Here is a 16,822-nt window from a genome sequence, read left to right on the forward strand (position 1 = left end):
TTGTGTTTTTCTAAATGGGTTTTTAACACACAAAAAAGCCTCCGTCTTATATTTTAAGCTTACTCTGCACAGTTTTTCTTTAGATAATACAGATGTTGTCATTTTAGCGCCGTATCAGTACAGATAGCGATAAGAAACCTCCTCACCCTCAGCCAGAACTATTTCAGAAATTCTAAAATAAACGGGATGGCCAAGATAGTTAGTCCGCAAAATAGCAAAATTTGGAACTTGCTGACACGGATGGCGGCCAATAAACAAACGGCAGAAAGTGCAAAGAAAGCGGTGGAAAGTGAGCAGTGGGCCTTTTATTTGGCTCTGGGGTGGCGGCTTAGCTGTCCACTAAATTGTGTCCACTCTCCCTAAAAGGGTTCAACTCGGGTAGAGCGGGATCTAGCAAAATACTGCAAATGCACACATGCACAGGCGGGCACAATTAGCGTTAAAAGCCCGAAACGTTGAGAAGACTGGCCGGCATCTGTTGCTTACTTTGACCGTATCTCCCCTCACGTCCTCCCACGGCCATATGAACCATACGCAATGTGGTCCATACCCACCAAGCACTTGGCTTAAGGGCGCATGTCCTTAAGTCACCATAAAAAAGACGACTTTTTCACATTTACCTCATTTCCACCGCCATTGTTTTACCTGTTAGAAAATGGATTATGATTCATGCCTCTCACAATTAACACGGCTACGCTCAATTAAATTTTACATCAATAAAACACTGTTAATAACAAGTTACCTTAGTTCACATTTAGCCTTTATTTGGTGACCGTAATGTGTGTATTTATGGTATTCCAAATTTGAATGACTTTAGAATTGAAATAGTACTTTTTATTGCAGTCATGATAACTATGTATTTATTAATGTTGTATTCTGTGGAACAGGTTTGTCACCAATACGGGTTTTGGTACCAAATGGGCACTAAGATGATGTCATCAGTATTTGTGTACAAAAAAGATAACCATGCGATTGTGTTTTCTTTCAGATCTAATTTCCAAGTTTCCAGTTGCCCCACCCAAGATGGCCACCAGCAAAGTGCCACCTCACAAAAAGGGGTGTTGATCAGCCTTGCCGAGCTGACAAAAGACGTCCAATCGTCCTTCTGCGGTGAGTTTAAATCCTTCAATCCACTTTAATTTGGAGGATGTGTCATTGCAGGATGGTAATTAAGGTGGCAAGAAAATTCAAGACAATTTATCAAAAATAGTTCAATCATCCCCATGAAATGTGTCATTTGCGCATTGACATCATCACAAGAGGCCTCCCGGGAGACACTCCAAAAATCCTCCGCCTGGTCTGTTTGGAGAAGAGTTAAGCGGCCTTTCTTATGTCAACATCATGGCCATCGCGAAGGCGCTCGCTTGGAACGACAACTTCCTGCCTTCCCAAGTTGACCTACTTGGCCATTGGGAAGCTCTTTAAACAAAAGACACCCAAATACAAATTGCTATAGCTGCTTTGTCAGGAGTTTTGCCTTCAATCATTATTTAAATGTGTTAATTTTCTTAACTATTGCATTTTATTGCTTGATATTTTGATAATGTCAAATAGAAGATACAAAGGAGACCTTATATTGCAAGAGAGAAAATGTGCATTTATTGTAGACATGTCTTTTGAGTGAATATACATATTTGGACACTCATAAAATATGGCTATAAACACAACAAATGTGTTTGTGGAAGTATTTTACCAGTTGATGGTAAATCGTTTTCATCTGGCTCTTTACAGTACCTTGATTTTAAAAGTAAAACAGTACATTTTTGATCGTGTGAAGGCGTAGAAGGGAATGAGCCCATCTATTTAAAACACTAAAGCTAAAAGCAAAACAAAGTTTCAATATCAGTCAATTTGCTGCAATCAGTACATTGAATATTCAACTCCAGTCCTACTTTTCACAGTCTCTTATGCTTACTGCATGCAATTCCTCAAAAATATCTTAATACTAAATATTCCCATTTATAATGTAAATGTGAAAAAATATCCACAAATGAAATGAGCATCACTCTTTTAAAAGAACAGATGTTTTGAAAACAGCCTCCTCAGCATCCAAAAAAAAAAGAAAAAAAAACATCAGATCGCACATGTACGTGAAATAAAATCCCAAACCGGGCTGATGTGTCCTGTGATTGGATAGTGGAGTATGCGATCAATAAAAAAAACAATATTTTTCTTCTAGATAACTGCTGCTAAAAAGCAACTTGACGTGCTTGGCTTTGTGAAAACACGTCTTATAGCACCCAGTTGTGGTCGACGAAGGTATTATACGCTTTTTCAGACTTGAGACGTTGTGTCACTGCCTCTTGCTGTCCAAAATGGCCCTCCAGTCGTCCGACCAGGACAGCAGGCGTCTCTGCGATGGGTCGGCGGGGAGATGCTTGTTGTGGCAAGCCGTGAACAACACGTGCTCCCAAGTGGGTTGGGCTTCAGCGCCTGCGAGGGGGGACGTGGTCAAACACTGCTCAAACAGTCCACTCGTTACCTGATAGTCAAACTTTTTACCTAAAATATCAGGCTTGTCGTCTATGAGGATGTCTCCGCTGACCACCGTCTTGTCCCGGGTGAGGATGACCTGCTCTAGAAAGTCGTGGCCCAAATGTTTTTCTACCCAAGCGTACTGGGAAGACAAAAAAAACAGACATGGGAGGACAATTCATGGCATGGTCTTTGCTTAAAGACTGAGGAAGTACCTTTTCATAGGGGCAGTGCTTGAAATACTTGATTGGACTGGTGCAAATAAACACGTCGGTGCTGTGGAATACAAGAGAGGACAACAATTGCATAAATTAGGAATTTAGATTTTCAGTGTTTTGATGTCTGTTATCATTTCCAAAGTTGCTCATTCTAGTCATGAAAGCTATGCCATACTAAGACCGAGGTGTTGTACAGTCTTTTCTGGAATCCTTCCATTCTACAGCCCAGATAAAGGAAGCCCGTTTAGTTCCTGTCTGTGAAAAGGCTGGCTGTTTACTTCCTGACATGCTACGTCAGCGCTTCCAAATTTGGTCGCGCTGGCAAACGGGGCGCCGCTTTCTTTCCGCCTGACCCTTTCACAGTCGGCTTAGTGGCAACCATAGTCTATATGGCATAGCGACAGTGACAGTGTCACCTATAGCGTTTACCCGCTCCCATTTTTTTCACAGTTCTGGGACTGCCAGGACAGTTGCCATTTTCGCCCATATTTGGGGTAATTTAACCGTACGCCTCCTCTAAGTCAGTCTACGAGCTTGCGTTTCTTCATTTTTGTTGATGACAATGATATATCAGCAAAAGAGGCTTCTAAATAACGTCAATTGTCATTTGTGAACTTACTTATCCATGTTGGCCATCTGTTTGACTGCCTCTATTCCACCAGGAAGAGGCTCCAGGTCTCTGAAGAAGTCCTTGGACTCCCAGATGCTTATGGCTTTCTCCTAAAGATAAAAAGAAGACACGTGGACGTGTTTATTACAGCAAGATAACAAGGAACGATTCGCTTGTTGTCGATAACTCGACATTTCTGTTTCTTCTTTTGAAGATTGCCGCACTCCTCAATAATAAACATGCCGATAACTTATGATTTGGAGCATTACAGGATCTTCCATTTTGGATTATTTAGACCAGTTATATGAATTTGGATCAATTTCCAGCTATGGAAAGAGCTGATTCCTTGACCAAGATGATGTGGAGATTACTTTTCATTCCCTCCATTCAGCTGTCAATTGGCTTTGCTGGAGTTGAAATGGTAAACATTGAAGTTTCACGTGATCGTGTGTTACTTACAGACAGATCACTCCGAAGTCGTCCATACTGTGTGGACACCCAGAAGCCTCTCCTGTCCTCCAAAGTGATGTAAGGGTCGTCCGGGTACCTGGCTCTGTATTTCTTCAAGAACCCTCCCTCGAAGTCAGCCAGGACGCCGTCCATGTCGACCAGCACTCGCAGTTTCTTCCCGGAGGGAGAGTGACGCGCCATGTTGACACAGCTCCCTTGAAATGGGTTCGATAGCAACACCTTTCCTCTTCCCAGTAGACGACTTGTGGTCGACAGGAACATTCTAGTCCACGGGGCAGCACCCTATAACTCTGGAAAAACGACCACTTTGATTCTTCATGCACGCAGCTCGTCTTGCATTCGCCTCCCGTTGACGTTACCAGTCCGCATGACGCTTTTGCGTGTCAGTCGCGCAATTCGGAGGCTATCTGGACGTTAGCCTCGAAGCTAAGTCTACAGCAGCGGACAGGTCGAAGGACTCGACTGTCTCTGGCTGGAGTCTGTTGGGGTCGCCTTTTAACGTCTTAGAAAATGTCTGAAAACTCCCCATAACCTGTCAGGTCGTCAGCCCTGGAGAAAATGCCTGTTTTGGGGCTGGCAGAGGATTGAAACGCAATCGAATTCAGAACTACTATGGGTTAAAGGGTCAATACCGCAGTTATGCTGAACTAGGGACAAACTGTACCTTCTGACGGCTCGAATCAAAGATGTTGGATATCGCAAGATGATTCCTCACTACTAGAGATGTTACGCTCGAGGCTTCCTGCTCCAACTGATTGAAGCAAATTGAACAGAGGCGCGTCAAAATATTCCGTGCACTCCGTCAGACCAAAGCTTTGTAAAATAATAATAATAACAATTGCTACACTCTTTTTCATACCATTTCATTACGGGTTCTTCCGCTGTAGGTACGTGTGAGTGATGGCCCTTTAAGAATCACTGGCTTCAAAAACCTCGTTGCAATCCGTTCACGTCGTAAAATATCGCGAGAATCGTCTCCCAGTGGCGGCTGTGTGGCCCCAGTCTCAGTACGGACGGAGTTGTTGCTGACGTTTGAATGAAAAACAGTGAAACTTACCTCCACTTTGGACCCGTGCTATAATGGCTTCAGCCTTGGAGCAGTTCGTGAACAATGTGCGGCAGCTTTCCGCTCAAGGTAGGCTTGCTTAACTCATGCGTATGCCAGTTAGCTAGATGCTATATGCCCATTGCTGTGCCGATAGCAAAGTCAGACACTTTTTTGCCTCATCATGTAAACACGTCGCTAAAGACTCCTTGGATGGCATTCATGGTATGAAAAGTATAGCCACAATATGCGCTGGAGTATATACCTGGCGTGAATACCAGAGAACTTTTTTCTCTATTAAAACAAAACGTCAAAATGTTACTTTCTCATTTTGAGCTGGAAAATATTTTCTGGGCACTCTCTTGGGGGAAGTCCCACCTTGCCCTCGCGTCATTGGCTGACGAGTAGAATACCCCCATTTGATTGGTTCTAATACCATGTCAATCGCGTTTGCAGTCGTTTTTTTTTTGCACAGGCCTTGACAGCCCATTTGACCGATCGAGTAGTTGATAATTATATCAACAAACTTAATCACAATTTGACGGTTCTAAAACATGCCTGAGAGGCAAGAATTCAACTTGGTCTGTTGCTTTTTGAAAACCAAAATGGTGACTGGTGTTAATCATTCAAAGGCTTTATCCCAACATTCATGATAACAAAAATCCAATCCCTATAATATTTGTTTACATAGTTTATCTCGTAATGAACACACTGAGCTACTATGACATCCATCTTGTCTTGTTGGACGAATAGCTTGGGCAGATAATTTTAAATGACCAGAAGACCAGAGAGTAGAACTGAAGCGTTTTCCTACCATTCACTGTCATTTGTTCCCTTTTCTAGGCCAGATGACTCAGCTATGCGAGTTGATTAACAAGAGTGGGGAGCTGCTGGCCAAGAACCTGTCACACCTGGACACCGTCCTGGGGGCCTTGGACATTCAAGAGCACTCCCTCGGTGTGCTGGCTGTGCTGTAAGTATCGGTCACGGCCCATCTATCATTCCCACAGACACTTTAGTTGTGTTTTCTTCCACTGTATTTCAGATTTGTCAAGTTCTCCATGCCAAACATCCCGGACTTTGAGACGCTTTTTTCCCAAGTCCAACTCTTCATCAGTACCTGCAATGGGGAGCACGTTCGATATGCAACAGACACTTGTAAGCTCCGTTCACCAAACTTTTCTTGGGTTATTGAATTGAAATTCAGATGAATGTTCTCTAACCCTTTTGTTTGTGTCCAGTTGCTGGTCTCTGTCACCAGTTGACAAATGCCCTTGTAGAGCGGAAACAGGTATGACTTCCTCTTTTATTATTTAATCATTTTTTTCCCAAAACGGCCTCTTCAGTTTTGTCAGCATTTCATTCTTGCATGTGAAATGGTTACGACGTCCTATTTTCTGCCGTTGAGTTATGCCATAACCAGAATCGTCTTTTATTTTGAGCCCACTGACTGTTTGGTGTGTCCTCCATTTGTTGAGGATTGAATTATTCATGTAGAATGTCTTCTTTTTTCTTCCCCCACTGAACAGCCATTGAGGGGAATCGTCATCCTAAAACAGGCAATAGACAAAATGCAGATGAACACAAACCAGCTTACCTCAGTTCATGCAGACCTTTGTCAGGTAAGTCTAAAGATTAGGATACTATGAACTTTTCTGTGTTAATTCACAATATTCTCCATATCCTCCACAGCTGTGCTTGTTAGCAAAGTGCTTCAAGCCCGCCCTGCCCTTCCTGGAGCTGGACATGATGGACATCTGCAAGGAGAACGGCGCTTATGATGCAAAGCACTTTTTATGCTACTACTATTACGGTGGCATGATCTACATGGGCCTCAAAAACTTTGATCGAGCACTGTACTTTTATGAACAGGTACGTTTGGTTTTATGCGGCCTAACTGATGTTATGACATATTTCACTGGTTAAAGAAAAGATTTGACTTGAACAAAACAATGCAATATAACCGGTGGTCCTTCTAATATTTATTTGAAATGACTATTTCAGGCAATAACCACTCCCGCCATGGCAGTAAGCCACATCATGTTGGAAGCCTACAAAAAATACATCCTGGTCTCGCTCATTCTCCACGGAAAAGTTCAGCCGCTGCCCAAGTACACTTCACAAATTGTAGGGAGGTTCATCAAGGTAAGGTTGATCCCAGAGGTTCTTCAACTTAAAGGATGTGAGCGCAATTTCCAATCAGCTAGCGAGAACATTGATTTTGTTTGTCTTCTTCCTCAGCCCCTGAGCAACGCCTACCATGAGCTGGCTCAGGTTTACGCCACCAACAACCCCACCGAACTGCGCAGCGTGGTCAACAAACACGGCGAGACCTTCACGAGGGACAACAACACGGGCCTGGTGAAGCAGTGCCTTTCGTCGCTCTACAAAAAGAACATTCAGAGGCTAACAAAGGTGCGCATGTGTGTGTGCGTTTTGGGTGTTAAAAAGCAACATTACCAGAGATATATCAGTACAGAATTGAGGACAATGAAACTCAAGGAGGAGTGAAATGTGAGATCGATCTGACAATTCATTAGTAATTGCTCGCAGGGTGACTCACTATTTATTTTTGGGGCGATTCTCCTTATTTTGCAGTGATAAAATGTTTGAAATGGTATTTATTTTTATATTTTAATCCTCTAATGTCTTTCCAGACTTTTCTGACACTGTCTCTGCAAGATATGGCAAGCAGGGTGCAGCTCTCGGGAGCTCAAGAGGCAGAGAAATACGTTTTACACATGGTGAATTGGCCCACAACAATAATGGCAATGTTTATATTTGTCCAATATTTTACTTGAGATTTTTGGAAACATATATTCATATTTTTTCCTCCGCTGTGTGTTTCCGGATAGATTGAAGATGGCGAGATCTATGCTAGCATTAACCAAAAGGATGGCATGGTGTGTTTCCATGACAACCCAGAAAAATACAACAATCCAGCAATGCTACACAAAATTGACCAAGAGGTAAGGATTACTCATTTAAGAGAAAGTGAAAATATATCCTGATTGTCTCATTTCTCTTTCAGATGTTGAAATGTATAGAGTTGGATGAGAAGCTAAAGTCTATGGATCAGGAAATTACAGTAAACCCTCAATTTGTGCAGAAGGTGAGAGAACATTCTCAATATTTTGAAATAGCCACCCCTTAAAAAGGAACGGCTCTGCAAATCTATAACCAGAGATCTATGCCAGAGATATCTAATGTGATACTTTTTTTATTTTCCTTTTAAGAGCATGGGAACGCAGGAAGATGACGTTGGTAGTAAAACGTCGAGTTACTCGTGAGGGGCATCAGACGACCAGAAAATGCTGCACCCCACCAATACATTCTACCGTGGATGCGTTGGATGTTTTTGTTTTGTTCATGTTTGTTTGTTTTTAAGAGGAAAAACAAATATTCTATTACATAAGGACATTGGTTAAGGAAAACCTACTTGTGTGGAATGATGTTGACTATGGTTATTTTTTTTCTTCTTCACAGTTTCAGAAGCATCTTTACAGAAATGGAAAACCTTCAGATTTTGTCAGTGTTTTATTTATCAATGTTCGGTTTTGCGCCACACGGCTACGTTAACACAAAACAATAAAAACTGGACTTGACTTTTAACAACCATATTTGAGAATAATATCACCATTTGGCTGTATGATTGCTGTAATTAGACGTTGGTTACTTGTGAGTAAAAGAATAATTGCCCAGTAAAGAATATAAATTACTTTCCTTTGGTTAGAATTTTGATAATCACTAGCAGATCTGTATACTTGATGCTTTAACAAATTGGATGCGAATAATCAAGATCTGGTTTTCCCTACTTAGTTTTGACTTTTGTTCTTACAGGGCGTAACCACTGGGGGTCACTAAAGCGCTGCATAAATTGGCAATGGTTTAATTGGAAAAAGGCCAACTCTATGGATATACTATCATAAAAGCGCATTGGCACTTGGAAGCTTTTCAACTGGGGTTCTGTAATAAATTATTTGATAATTGGCTTCACACCTGTGTTAAATATGTACCGTCAAACGGTGGTAAAGTTTAACGCCGTAACATTGTTTATTAAAACAACGAATGTGATTTACAATTTAAACCAGCGAGTTCCTTCACAGCGGCGGATGTCGCCTCTGGGAATATCTGACCAATCACGGCGCTGTTTTCTTTTGGAAGAGGTGGAACTTAACCGCTGGAAGAGTCGTCATACGCCAATCCCGAAGAGTAGTCGCGCCTGATTGGTCTGCCCTTATGAAGGGGGTTGGCCCTGACGCACCGTGTAAAGCTACTGTTGAAATTCCTACGCTAAACAACTTTAGCCGTCTTGCTAACATGTAATTAAGCAAATGTGCCGAAACTGCATTCATGCTCCTACAATGGGTTGCAAGTGACAGGTAATATGCTGCTTGTGAAACGGGAATGCCGATGTAATTGGCGGTGTTCTCTGCGTGTCGCCCTAACTACAAGCAGAACATGTCCAGTTAGCCATAACGCGGCGATTGGTGGATAGCGAACCTGGCAAGCTAGCCAGTCAGTCCGGGCTTTGGACTGGGTTGAGGCCATTGGACAGCTTTTCTCGCCCCCACTGGACAGCCGAGCCGGATGCTGTGATTATCATGAGTCCGGCGGGCTGCCCCCATGTCAACTGCTTCAAAGTGGACAACTGGAAGCAGAACCTGAGGGCCATTTATCAGTGTTTTGTGTGGAGCGGTTCGGCCGAGACCAGGAAACGCAAGGTAACGACAACACTGGGAAACCGAGTACATACGTAGTAGTGGGCGAAAAACTAACCGGAGATGTGCGTGTGTTCGTGCGTGCGCGTGCATGCGAGTGAGAGAATATGCGCGTGCGCGCGTGTATGTGGGCTGGTACCCCATCCAAGAACAACAGCACTCTCACAATGGCAGTAGGACCGACATAAAAAAATTAGAAATGACAATGAAATGCTCTATTTTCAGTCATTGATTCCTGCTCTTTTGATGGGCGTTTTCCACATCTTGCGACAAACCACTCACTTGTCCAACTTAATTATTGACCACGTTTCTTGATTGCACTCATCCTCTTGTTGACCTATTTTTTTCTCTCCTGCCAGTGACTCATTCATGTAGATTTGTGCGGATTCTGTTCTCGTATTTAAGCATGGTTTTGCATGCGCCTTACATCCAAGATGCTGCAGAGAATAATAACCCCCCAACCCCGCCTGTTTATCTGACTGGAAATGGGAATCGGGCATGCATGATGGAATAGGCAGTGTAAATACGTTTTCCTATAATTGGCCATTTCTTGACTTGTGCCGCCACCACACCCACGGTGCATTTTTCCCCCTCTTCTGCATACTGGCATGTTGTATTACAACAATCTCTGACAGGTAGCTGTCCAGATGTTTTTTTTTTGTATAGTACGACCAGGAAAAAGTCCATCATGACACATTGATACTATCAAAATCTTAGATTTGACCATAAAATCAACCTTGATTGACTGTTGTCTTTTTATTTTGCCCTTCTGTGTGTGTCTCATCTGTATGCTTGCAACACTCTGCATCCACTGTCATGGCCGTCACGTGTTATTTCTGCAACAGCACTACAGCGCAGTAATTAATAGGTCAGACAGGAAAGTGCCCCCTAACAACAATTGTGAAATTTGCCTTGCATGTACCCATACAAATGCACAAGTCAAGGTTAGCGTTAAAGAAAGCAGTTTAATCTATACATTAACTCAATTTCTGCCCTTTTCTGTGAACACATGCAATATTGAACATGCATTCATATTCTGTCCTGCAGTAGAAATGAAACAAATGCTTTCATAACAAAGCCAGTATACTCCTTTTCACCCAATAAATCCTTTTGAAGTCCTAAAATATGACATTTTTCAAGCAGTTAAAATGGTCGTAAAAAATGGATGTTATGCAATTGCGAGAGAGTCGTTTTTTTGTATTTTCTCTTCAATTAGCGTCTCGGGCAATATTTGATCCAAGATGTTTGCTTATAAAAGATCTTTTGATAATGACAATGTATCTTTTTTGTGTTTGACCCCGCCCCTTTTTCCAGGCCAAGTCATGCATCTGCCACATGTGCGGCGCTCACCTCAGCAGACTCCACTCCTGCCTTTACTGCGTCTTCTTCGCTTGCTTTGCCAAAAAACACATCCACGAGCACGCCAAGAACAAACGGCATAACTTAGGTATGCCCTACGCACACTCCAAACACGCGTGCAATTGTCTTTAGTTGGAATTAGTCTTGTTTTAAATAAGCCACACCTCCTCATTCTTCAACTCTAGCCTTTTTAATTTGTATTTTTTGTATTTGATCTTTATCTATACCTCCTTCTCGCCTCTACTTATTCACTCTCCGCGTTTCCAAAGGAATTTGAAGGCCGGGTTGTCACGGCGACGGCAAGCAGGTAGTCGTAGGACGGCAAAAGGCGAACAGAAAAGAGGCCATTTCTTTTAGCGCTCTCCTCGCCTTCCGATTGGGCTTTTGACCTGGCCCGGGGGCGCCGGAGCGGGCCCGTTTGTATCCCAACATTGCGACATTGTAGCGACATGGCCTGTATAGGAAAAGACATTGATTGGGTGGGTGAATCATCTGGCAACGTGACTCAGACTTTTCATTGCGAAAAAAAAGCAAAGCGATAAACAAACGGTGGGAGCAAGCTGCCATTTGAATCCAACATGGCCCCGGTAGCGCATTCTTGCCTTTTTTTTTGTTTCTCACCTTCCTCCTTGTGTTGACTTTGCAGCCATCGACTTGCTCTACGGGGGGATTTACTGCTTCATGTGCCAAGACTACATTTACGACAAAGACATGGAACAGATAGCCAAAGAGGAACAAAGGAAAGCCTGGAAAATGCAAGGTCTGAAAGCATTTTAACTCCCAATTGGGTGAGAAGGTCCCTCACAACAAATGTTTCCATTTGTCCCCCCCTTTCCAAATGGTTCATTTTTATCATAACATGCCACTCTAAAAAAACGTTACTTTTAGCCAATCAGAAGCATAAATCAAAGTATTTTTTACAGTTTAATTTGACTAAGGGATCAGTGACCCAACTTGAAATGCATTATAAGCAGTTTACGTAGAATCCAAGACATTTTTTAAAGGTAGCGCAATGTTAAAGTGTTGTAATGATGGTATTCCGGGATGCAATTTAAGCTATTGTATTTCCCCTGGATTACAAATGTTGCCGTTCAGACACATTGGCTATTTGGTTAAATGAGCTAATCAGGACGACTTATCTGGAAGACGCTAGCATGGCGCTTGAGCTCGTTAATGACCCTGACTTTTGCGCCAGCAGGAATTGGTGAGAAATACTCCACGTGGGAACCCACCAAGAGGGAGCTGGAGCTTCTCCGTCACAATCCCAAGAGGCGGCGAATCACCTCCAACTGTACTATTGGTAAGAAGAGTTTCTTTTCCATGCTAAGCTCGTCATCAATGCCCATTTTAACAAAGTCAATGAGAGGGTTACAAAGGACCATTTTGTCTATCGTTTGGAGGCCGTTGATAATGATTGTTTCCCATTTTTGGAGGCCGTCGTCGATAGCCATCCTTCCTGTTTTTGTGTTTGCAGGCCTTCGCGGTTTGATCAATCTGGGCAACACTTGCTTCATGAACTGCATCGTCCAAGCGCTGACGCACACGCCGCTGCTACGGGACTTTTTCCTCTCGGACCGCCACAAATGTGAAATGCAAAGCAACTCCTGCTTAGTCTGTGAGATGTCACAACTTTTCCAAGAGGTACCTTTGTACAAATGTCCATTTTTACAGCTGAAAAATGGATGATTGGAGAGTTGACGTTGCTAAAAGTAGGCGTGTGGCGTGTGACTAGTTTTACTCAGGCCACCGGTCGCCGCACATCCCGTTCCGTCTGCTTCACCTGGTGTGGACTCACGCCCGTCACCTGGCCGGCTACGAGCAGCAGGACGCTCACGAGTTCCTCATCGCCGCCCTGGATGTCCTACACAGACACTGCAAAGGTCAGACGAGTATTTTTTTTAAATCCTTGGCCAATTTAGGACATTTCATCCTCTCTCATTTTCATTTTAATAGCGCCTCATATATTTTAACTGCAGAGCTTCCACAAAGGTCATCAATTTCAACACTTTGCTCGCATTAAAATTGATGTGCGGTGATCATAACGATACTTGAGTTTACTTACTGGGCCGTGGTGATGGTTTTTGGCATGACACTGCAACTCATTTCTCCTTCTGGTCGGCCATGTTGGAAAACAAAATGTCATATCGAGGTTTTCCTACAGGCCCACAAATAGAAAATAAACTAAAATCATAGTGACAGTTGTGACAAAGAAGCAGTGACAAGAGCAAAATAGGAAAGTGATGGATAATTTCACACGCGTTCTAATATTAATGCCAGTGTGTCATTTCTAAAGTGCTCGCCTTTCTTTGTGTGTTTGCCGTAGATGACAACGGGAAGAAAGCCAACAACCCAAATCATTGCAACTGCATCATTGACCAAATCTTCACGGGGGGGCTGCAATCTGACGTCACCTGTCAAGTCTGCCAGTAAGTGTGTGTTTGTGTGTGTATCAGTGTAATTCCCATCAACGCCCAGCAGCAGAGAGACCTCCTAACTAAGGTCTTCTTAAATGGATTTTTACCGCCACCCTGTGGCAAGAAATGTCTTCGCAGCTCACGCTCAATTTTTCCTCTCATCAGATAAGATGAATTGAATTTTTCATTGTTTTTGCAGCGGCGTCTCCACGACCATCGACCCGTTTTGGGACATCAGCCTGGACCTGCCGGGTTCCTCCACTCCTTTCTGGCCACTGAGTCCTGGGGGGGACGGCTCCACGCTAAACGGGGAGAGTCACGCCACGGGGGCCACCACGCTGACGGACTGTCTCCGAAGGTAGCCCGCTTAAGCTCCGCCTCCTTTACAATGCAGGAATGCCAAGCGATTGCTTTTCTAATCCAATGTACCGTTTTGTGCATTTAAGGTTCACCAGACCCGAGCACCTCGGCAGCAGCGCCAAGATCAAATGCAGCGGTTGCCATAGTTACCAGGAGTCCACCAAGCAATTGACCATGAAGAAGTTGCCCATTGTGGCCTGCTTTCACCTCAAAGTAGGATTTATTTTATTTTTTCTAAACACTATTATGAAAGGAAACTCCAACTCTTGCACTGTGTTTACAGAGATTCGAACATTCTGCCAAACTACGGAGGAAGATCACCACCTACGTCTCCTTCCCGCTGGAGCTGGACATGACGCCCTTTATGGCCTCCAGGTGAGAACAAAAAGGCTAGTTTATGGAGCACCCCCCCAAATAATCACCGCTTTACACATGAGATTCACTTAAAATGAGGTCATCGTTATCAGGTAGTACCTAGAAATAACTCGCAATATTTTTCACACTCAATCCTGGTTGCGAGTGACATTGGCCTGACCTAAGATGGCCGACAATGAATGGTAAATCTGAGTGCTAAGATGAAGTTTCTGTTTTGTGTTTCAGTAAAGAGAGCAGGATGAACGGCCAGTACCAGCAGACCGCCGAGCCCTTCGACAACGACAACAAGTAGGTTCATCGACAACCGGCGACCGTTCCAAATATTAACCTTGGCTAACTATGCCATCCCGCTCGTGGCGACGTCCTTCTGTCTCTTGTTATTTGTGAAATGACCCTCCCACCTTTTTTCCGGGTCAGATACAGCCTGTTTGCAGTGGTGAACCACCAGGGAACGCTGGAGAGCGGCCACTACACCACCTTCATCAGGCAACACAAGGACCAGTGGTTCAAGTGCGACGACGCCATCATCACCAAGGCCAGCATTGAAGCCGTGCTGGACAGCGAAGGGTGAGCTCACCATTTTGGATCAACCCCTCCGTTTAAATCTATTCAAATGTTCTTTGTCCTTTCTAGGTACCTTTTATTTTACCATAAACAGTTCCTAGAGTACGAATAAGACGCCGCCCTCTTGACAATACTGCTTAAAGGAACCCCGACGCACTACGGCGACTTGAAAAAGGAAACAAAAAACATATTCACTGGAATTCAGGACGCAAAGGACCACAATCCGCTAAACCAAACTGACTTTGGCCATCATCATGGTACTTTCCTGGCTTCTTACAAGTGATTTTTCTTTTTTTGAATTCCTCACGGAGGGTGGTTTTTAGCTGACACGGGGGTGGGGGAACTCCCCAGTCTGCGGGCCCCGTGGGCTCTAGACTGGATTCTAACCCAATTTATCTTATTAAATCAAATTAATACACATTTAAGAAGTAAGTTGCTAGCTCGCGATACCAATTCGGATATGTATGGCACTGGCCAAAACTGCACTGATTCCGTCTTTTTGTTTTTTTTAAACATAGAAATGGAAATAACGAATACAAGTAATTCTATCATAGCTTGGCCAGACACTGTCTAAGTGGTTGTCTGCCGTGTATTCGCCGTTTAACCTTGTTTTTAGGCGGAAGTTGACACCGAATCAATGCACGTTCATTCAGTGCCACTCTCAGTCTTCAAGTGTGCATTTTTTCTTTCTTTTTTTTATCATCCGGTGGGGTGCTTGGTATTTATTGTGCAAGTACCCAATACCGATGCTGACATTTTATTGTCATATCGGTCAGTGCAACACTAATTGGCATCTGGGAGTCTTTCATAAATGTGAAAAGAATTCCCCATCCCTGTGCTCAATGCTTCTAAAATGTCAAGCCTACTTCACGCTGCTCCTATCCAAAGTCCAGGCGAATTTTTGATGACATTTTAAACAAAGTAAGGAATCCACAAGCACACCATATGTCACATAGTAGCCTATACAGCGCACACATATCCACACACTCACCCACAATCTCACTCTTTCTCTCCAAATGACCAAATATTTTAAATGTTCAAAGGCATTTTTTTCACGGCACGGCAGAAGACGCAAATATCTGCGTGCCAGTTGGACGATCTACGTGATCTGGTTGTGTATTTACGTCACTACTCGTGAGTTTGTGGTGGTTCCACGAGGCGGGAAGTTGGCGTTTGTTTCCGCCAAAAATTGCTGCTGCTTCCAACTGTCGCAGGGGCGGATGTTACTCCCCAAATATTATATTTTTATAAACTCTGTAATTATGAAAGGGTTCGTTTACAGGTTCTTTTTTGCATTAGCACTCATGTCGTCCGTCCGTGTTGCATTGTGTTGTGTGTGTGTGTCGTTTGATATGCGCGAGAAAAGCTAACAATGCCCGTTTGAATTTGTTTGTTTGGGTTTTTTTGTTGTTGCATTTTTTAAGTGCATAAGTTCCGGGCAGTTTAGAAAAAACAAAATACTCTTACACTATATTCATGTTCAAATGATGTACTTGTGGTTGAATGCAAAGTTAAGAACCAATCATCAGAAAAGTACTGTATACCTAAAGGATCGCCATTTGGATTCTGTGGTGTATTATTGTGTCGGCTGCATGTGTGTGCGTGGGGGTGCTTGAGTTGTCACGAGAATTATAACTTGCTTGTTTCAAAATGTCTTTTTGTGGGTGTAAAAAAAAAAAACTAAAGGAAAGTATGCACGTGTGGCGGGCGTGCGTCCGTGCGTGCGTATGTGGTGTGTGTTTGTGTACTGAATCAGTACTTAAGTTCATTCAGCATGCCGCCCAAGCTGAAGATGACACTTTTACTTTTGTCTTTTCACTTGTTGAAGATGTATGTAAAGTATGCATATATATATGTACAGTTTGTACGTAAGAAACCATGGTGAAACTTTCATTGTGAGTTTTTTGTTTGTTTGTTTTTGTTCTACTTTACGTTGCTGGATTCAGCCACGGGAGTCGTAACGGTGGCTTCACCTGCCACGGCATTCCTCGAAATATAAACCGAGCGTGAGACCGGACACGCCCATGGCGAGACACTCAAATAAAAAAAGAACAAATTTAGATCTGTAATGGACTTTGTATTCCTGATTTTGTACAGCGATTGCCAATTTATTATGCATCCCTTTTTTTCTAATGTGCTTGTCTTTGTCAAGGTTTTTGGAGAAACAGAGGAATGGACATGTCTTCAGCCAATATGTTTAGATACTCAAT

The 16,822-nt window shown here is 43.2% G+C and overlaps 3 protein-coding genes across 4 annotated transcripts; 2 read left to right on the forward strand and 1 right to left on the reverse strand.

Moving 5' to 3' along the window:
- Positions 1–1,850: 1,850 nt before the first annotated feature.
- Positions 1,851–4,692, reverse strand: nt5m (5',3'-nucleotidase, mitochondrial). The gene is made up of 5 exons (XM_077739058.1): positions 3,763–4,692; positions 3,313–3,413; positions 2,691–2,751; positions 2,503–2,617; positions 1,851–2,433 (listed from the first exon to the last, which is right to left on the reverse strand). Exons 1-5 carry the CDS (start codon positions 4,033–4,035, stop codon positions 2,294–2,296), a joined length of 690 nt encoding a protein of 229 aa, XP_077595184.1. The 5' UTR covers positions 4,036–4,692; the 3' UTR covers positions 1,851–2,293.
- cops3 (COP9 signalosome subunit 3) lies at positions 4,660–8,538 on the forward strand. The gene is made up of 12 exons (XM_077739057.1): positions 4,660–4,909; positions 5,663–5,792; positions 5,865–5,977; positions 6,061–6,110; positions 6,349–6,441; positions 6,512–6,691; positions 6,824–6,964; positions 7,061–7,234; positions 7,477–7,563; positions 7,675–7,788; positions 7,851–7,931; positions 8,056–8,538. The coding sequence occupies exons 1-12, from the start codon at positions 4,855–4,857 to the stop codon at positions 8,107–8,109; spliced, it is 1,272 nt and encodes a 423-aa protein (XP_077595183.1). The 5' UTR covers positions 4,660–4,854; the 3' UTR covers positions 8,110–8,538.
- A 398-nt stretch (positions 8,539–8,936) lies between these two features.
- Positions 8,937–16,672, forward strand: usp22 (ubiquitin specific peptidase 22). 2 transcript variants are annotated; one of them, XM_077739445.1, is made up of 14 exons: positions 8,937–9,201; positions 9,278–9,543; positions 10,855–10,987; positions 11,546–11,659; positions 12,095–12,199; positions 12,374–12,540; positions 12,632–12,779; positions 13,223–13,325; positions 13,513–13,671; positions 13,760–13,886; positions 13,957–14,048; positions 14,274–14,336; positions 14,466–14,615; positions 14,682–16,672. In XM_077739445.1, exons 2-14 carry the CDS (start codon positions 9,424–9,426, stop codon positions 14,722–14,724), a joined length of 1,524 nt encoding a protein of 507 aa, XP_077595571.1. In that variant the 5' UTR covers positions 8,937–9,201; positions 9,278–9,423; the 3' UTR covers positions 14,725–16,672. The 2 variants fall into 2 exon arrangements, with proteins under 2 accessions (XP_077595571.1, XP_077595572.1); XM_077739446.1 differs by having other exon boundaries at positions 8,939–9,543; positions 12,098–12,199.
- Positions 16,673–16,822: the final 150 nt, after the last annotated feature.

This window comes from Stigmatopora nigra, chromosome 18, assembly GCF_051989575.1.
Source record: "Stigmatopora nigra isolate UIUO_SnigA chromosome 18, RoL_Snig_1.1, whole genome shotgun sequence".
NCBI lineage: Eukaryota > Metazoa > Chordata > Actinopteri > Syngnathiformes > Syngnathidae > Stigmatopora > Stigmatopora nigra.

Coding starts and splice junctions, on each gene's coding strand:
- nt5m (XM_077739058.1), bottom strand. CDS start 4,035: ATGTTCCTGTCGACCACAAGTCGTCTACTGGGAAGAGGAAAGGTGTTG. Junction 3,414..3,762: donor GACTTCGGAGTGATCTGTCT/GTAAGTAACACA, acceptor TTTTATCTTTAG/GAGAAAGCCATAAGCATCTG. Junction 2,752..3,312: donor CAGATGGCCAACATGGATAA/GTAAGTTCACAA, acceptor TGTATTCCACAG/CACCGACGTGTTTATTTGCA.
- cops3 (XM_077739057.1), top strand. CDS start 4,855: ATGGCTTCAGCCTTGGAGCAGTTCGTGAACAATGTGCGGCAGCTTTCC. Junction 5,978..6,060: donor TCGATATGCAACAGACACTT/GTAAGCTCCGTT, acceptor GTTTGTGTCCAG/TTGCTGGTCTCTGTCACCAG. Junction 6,692..6,823: donor CACTGTACTTTTATGAACAG/GTACGTTTGGTT, acceptor TGACTATTTCAG/GCAATAACCACTCCCGCCAT.
- usp22 (XM_077739445.1), top strand. CDS start 9,424: ATGAGTCCGGCGGGCTGCCCCCATGTCAACTGCTTCAAAGTGGACAAC. Junction 12,541..12,631: donor TGTCACAACTTTTCCAAGAG/GTACCTTTGTAC, acceptor GCGTGTGACTAG/TTTTACTCAGGCCACCGGTC. Junction 12,780..13,222: donor CCTACACAGACACTGCAAAG/GTCAGACGAGTA, acceptor TGTTTGCCGTAG/ATGACAACGGGAAGAAAGCC.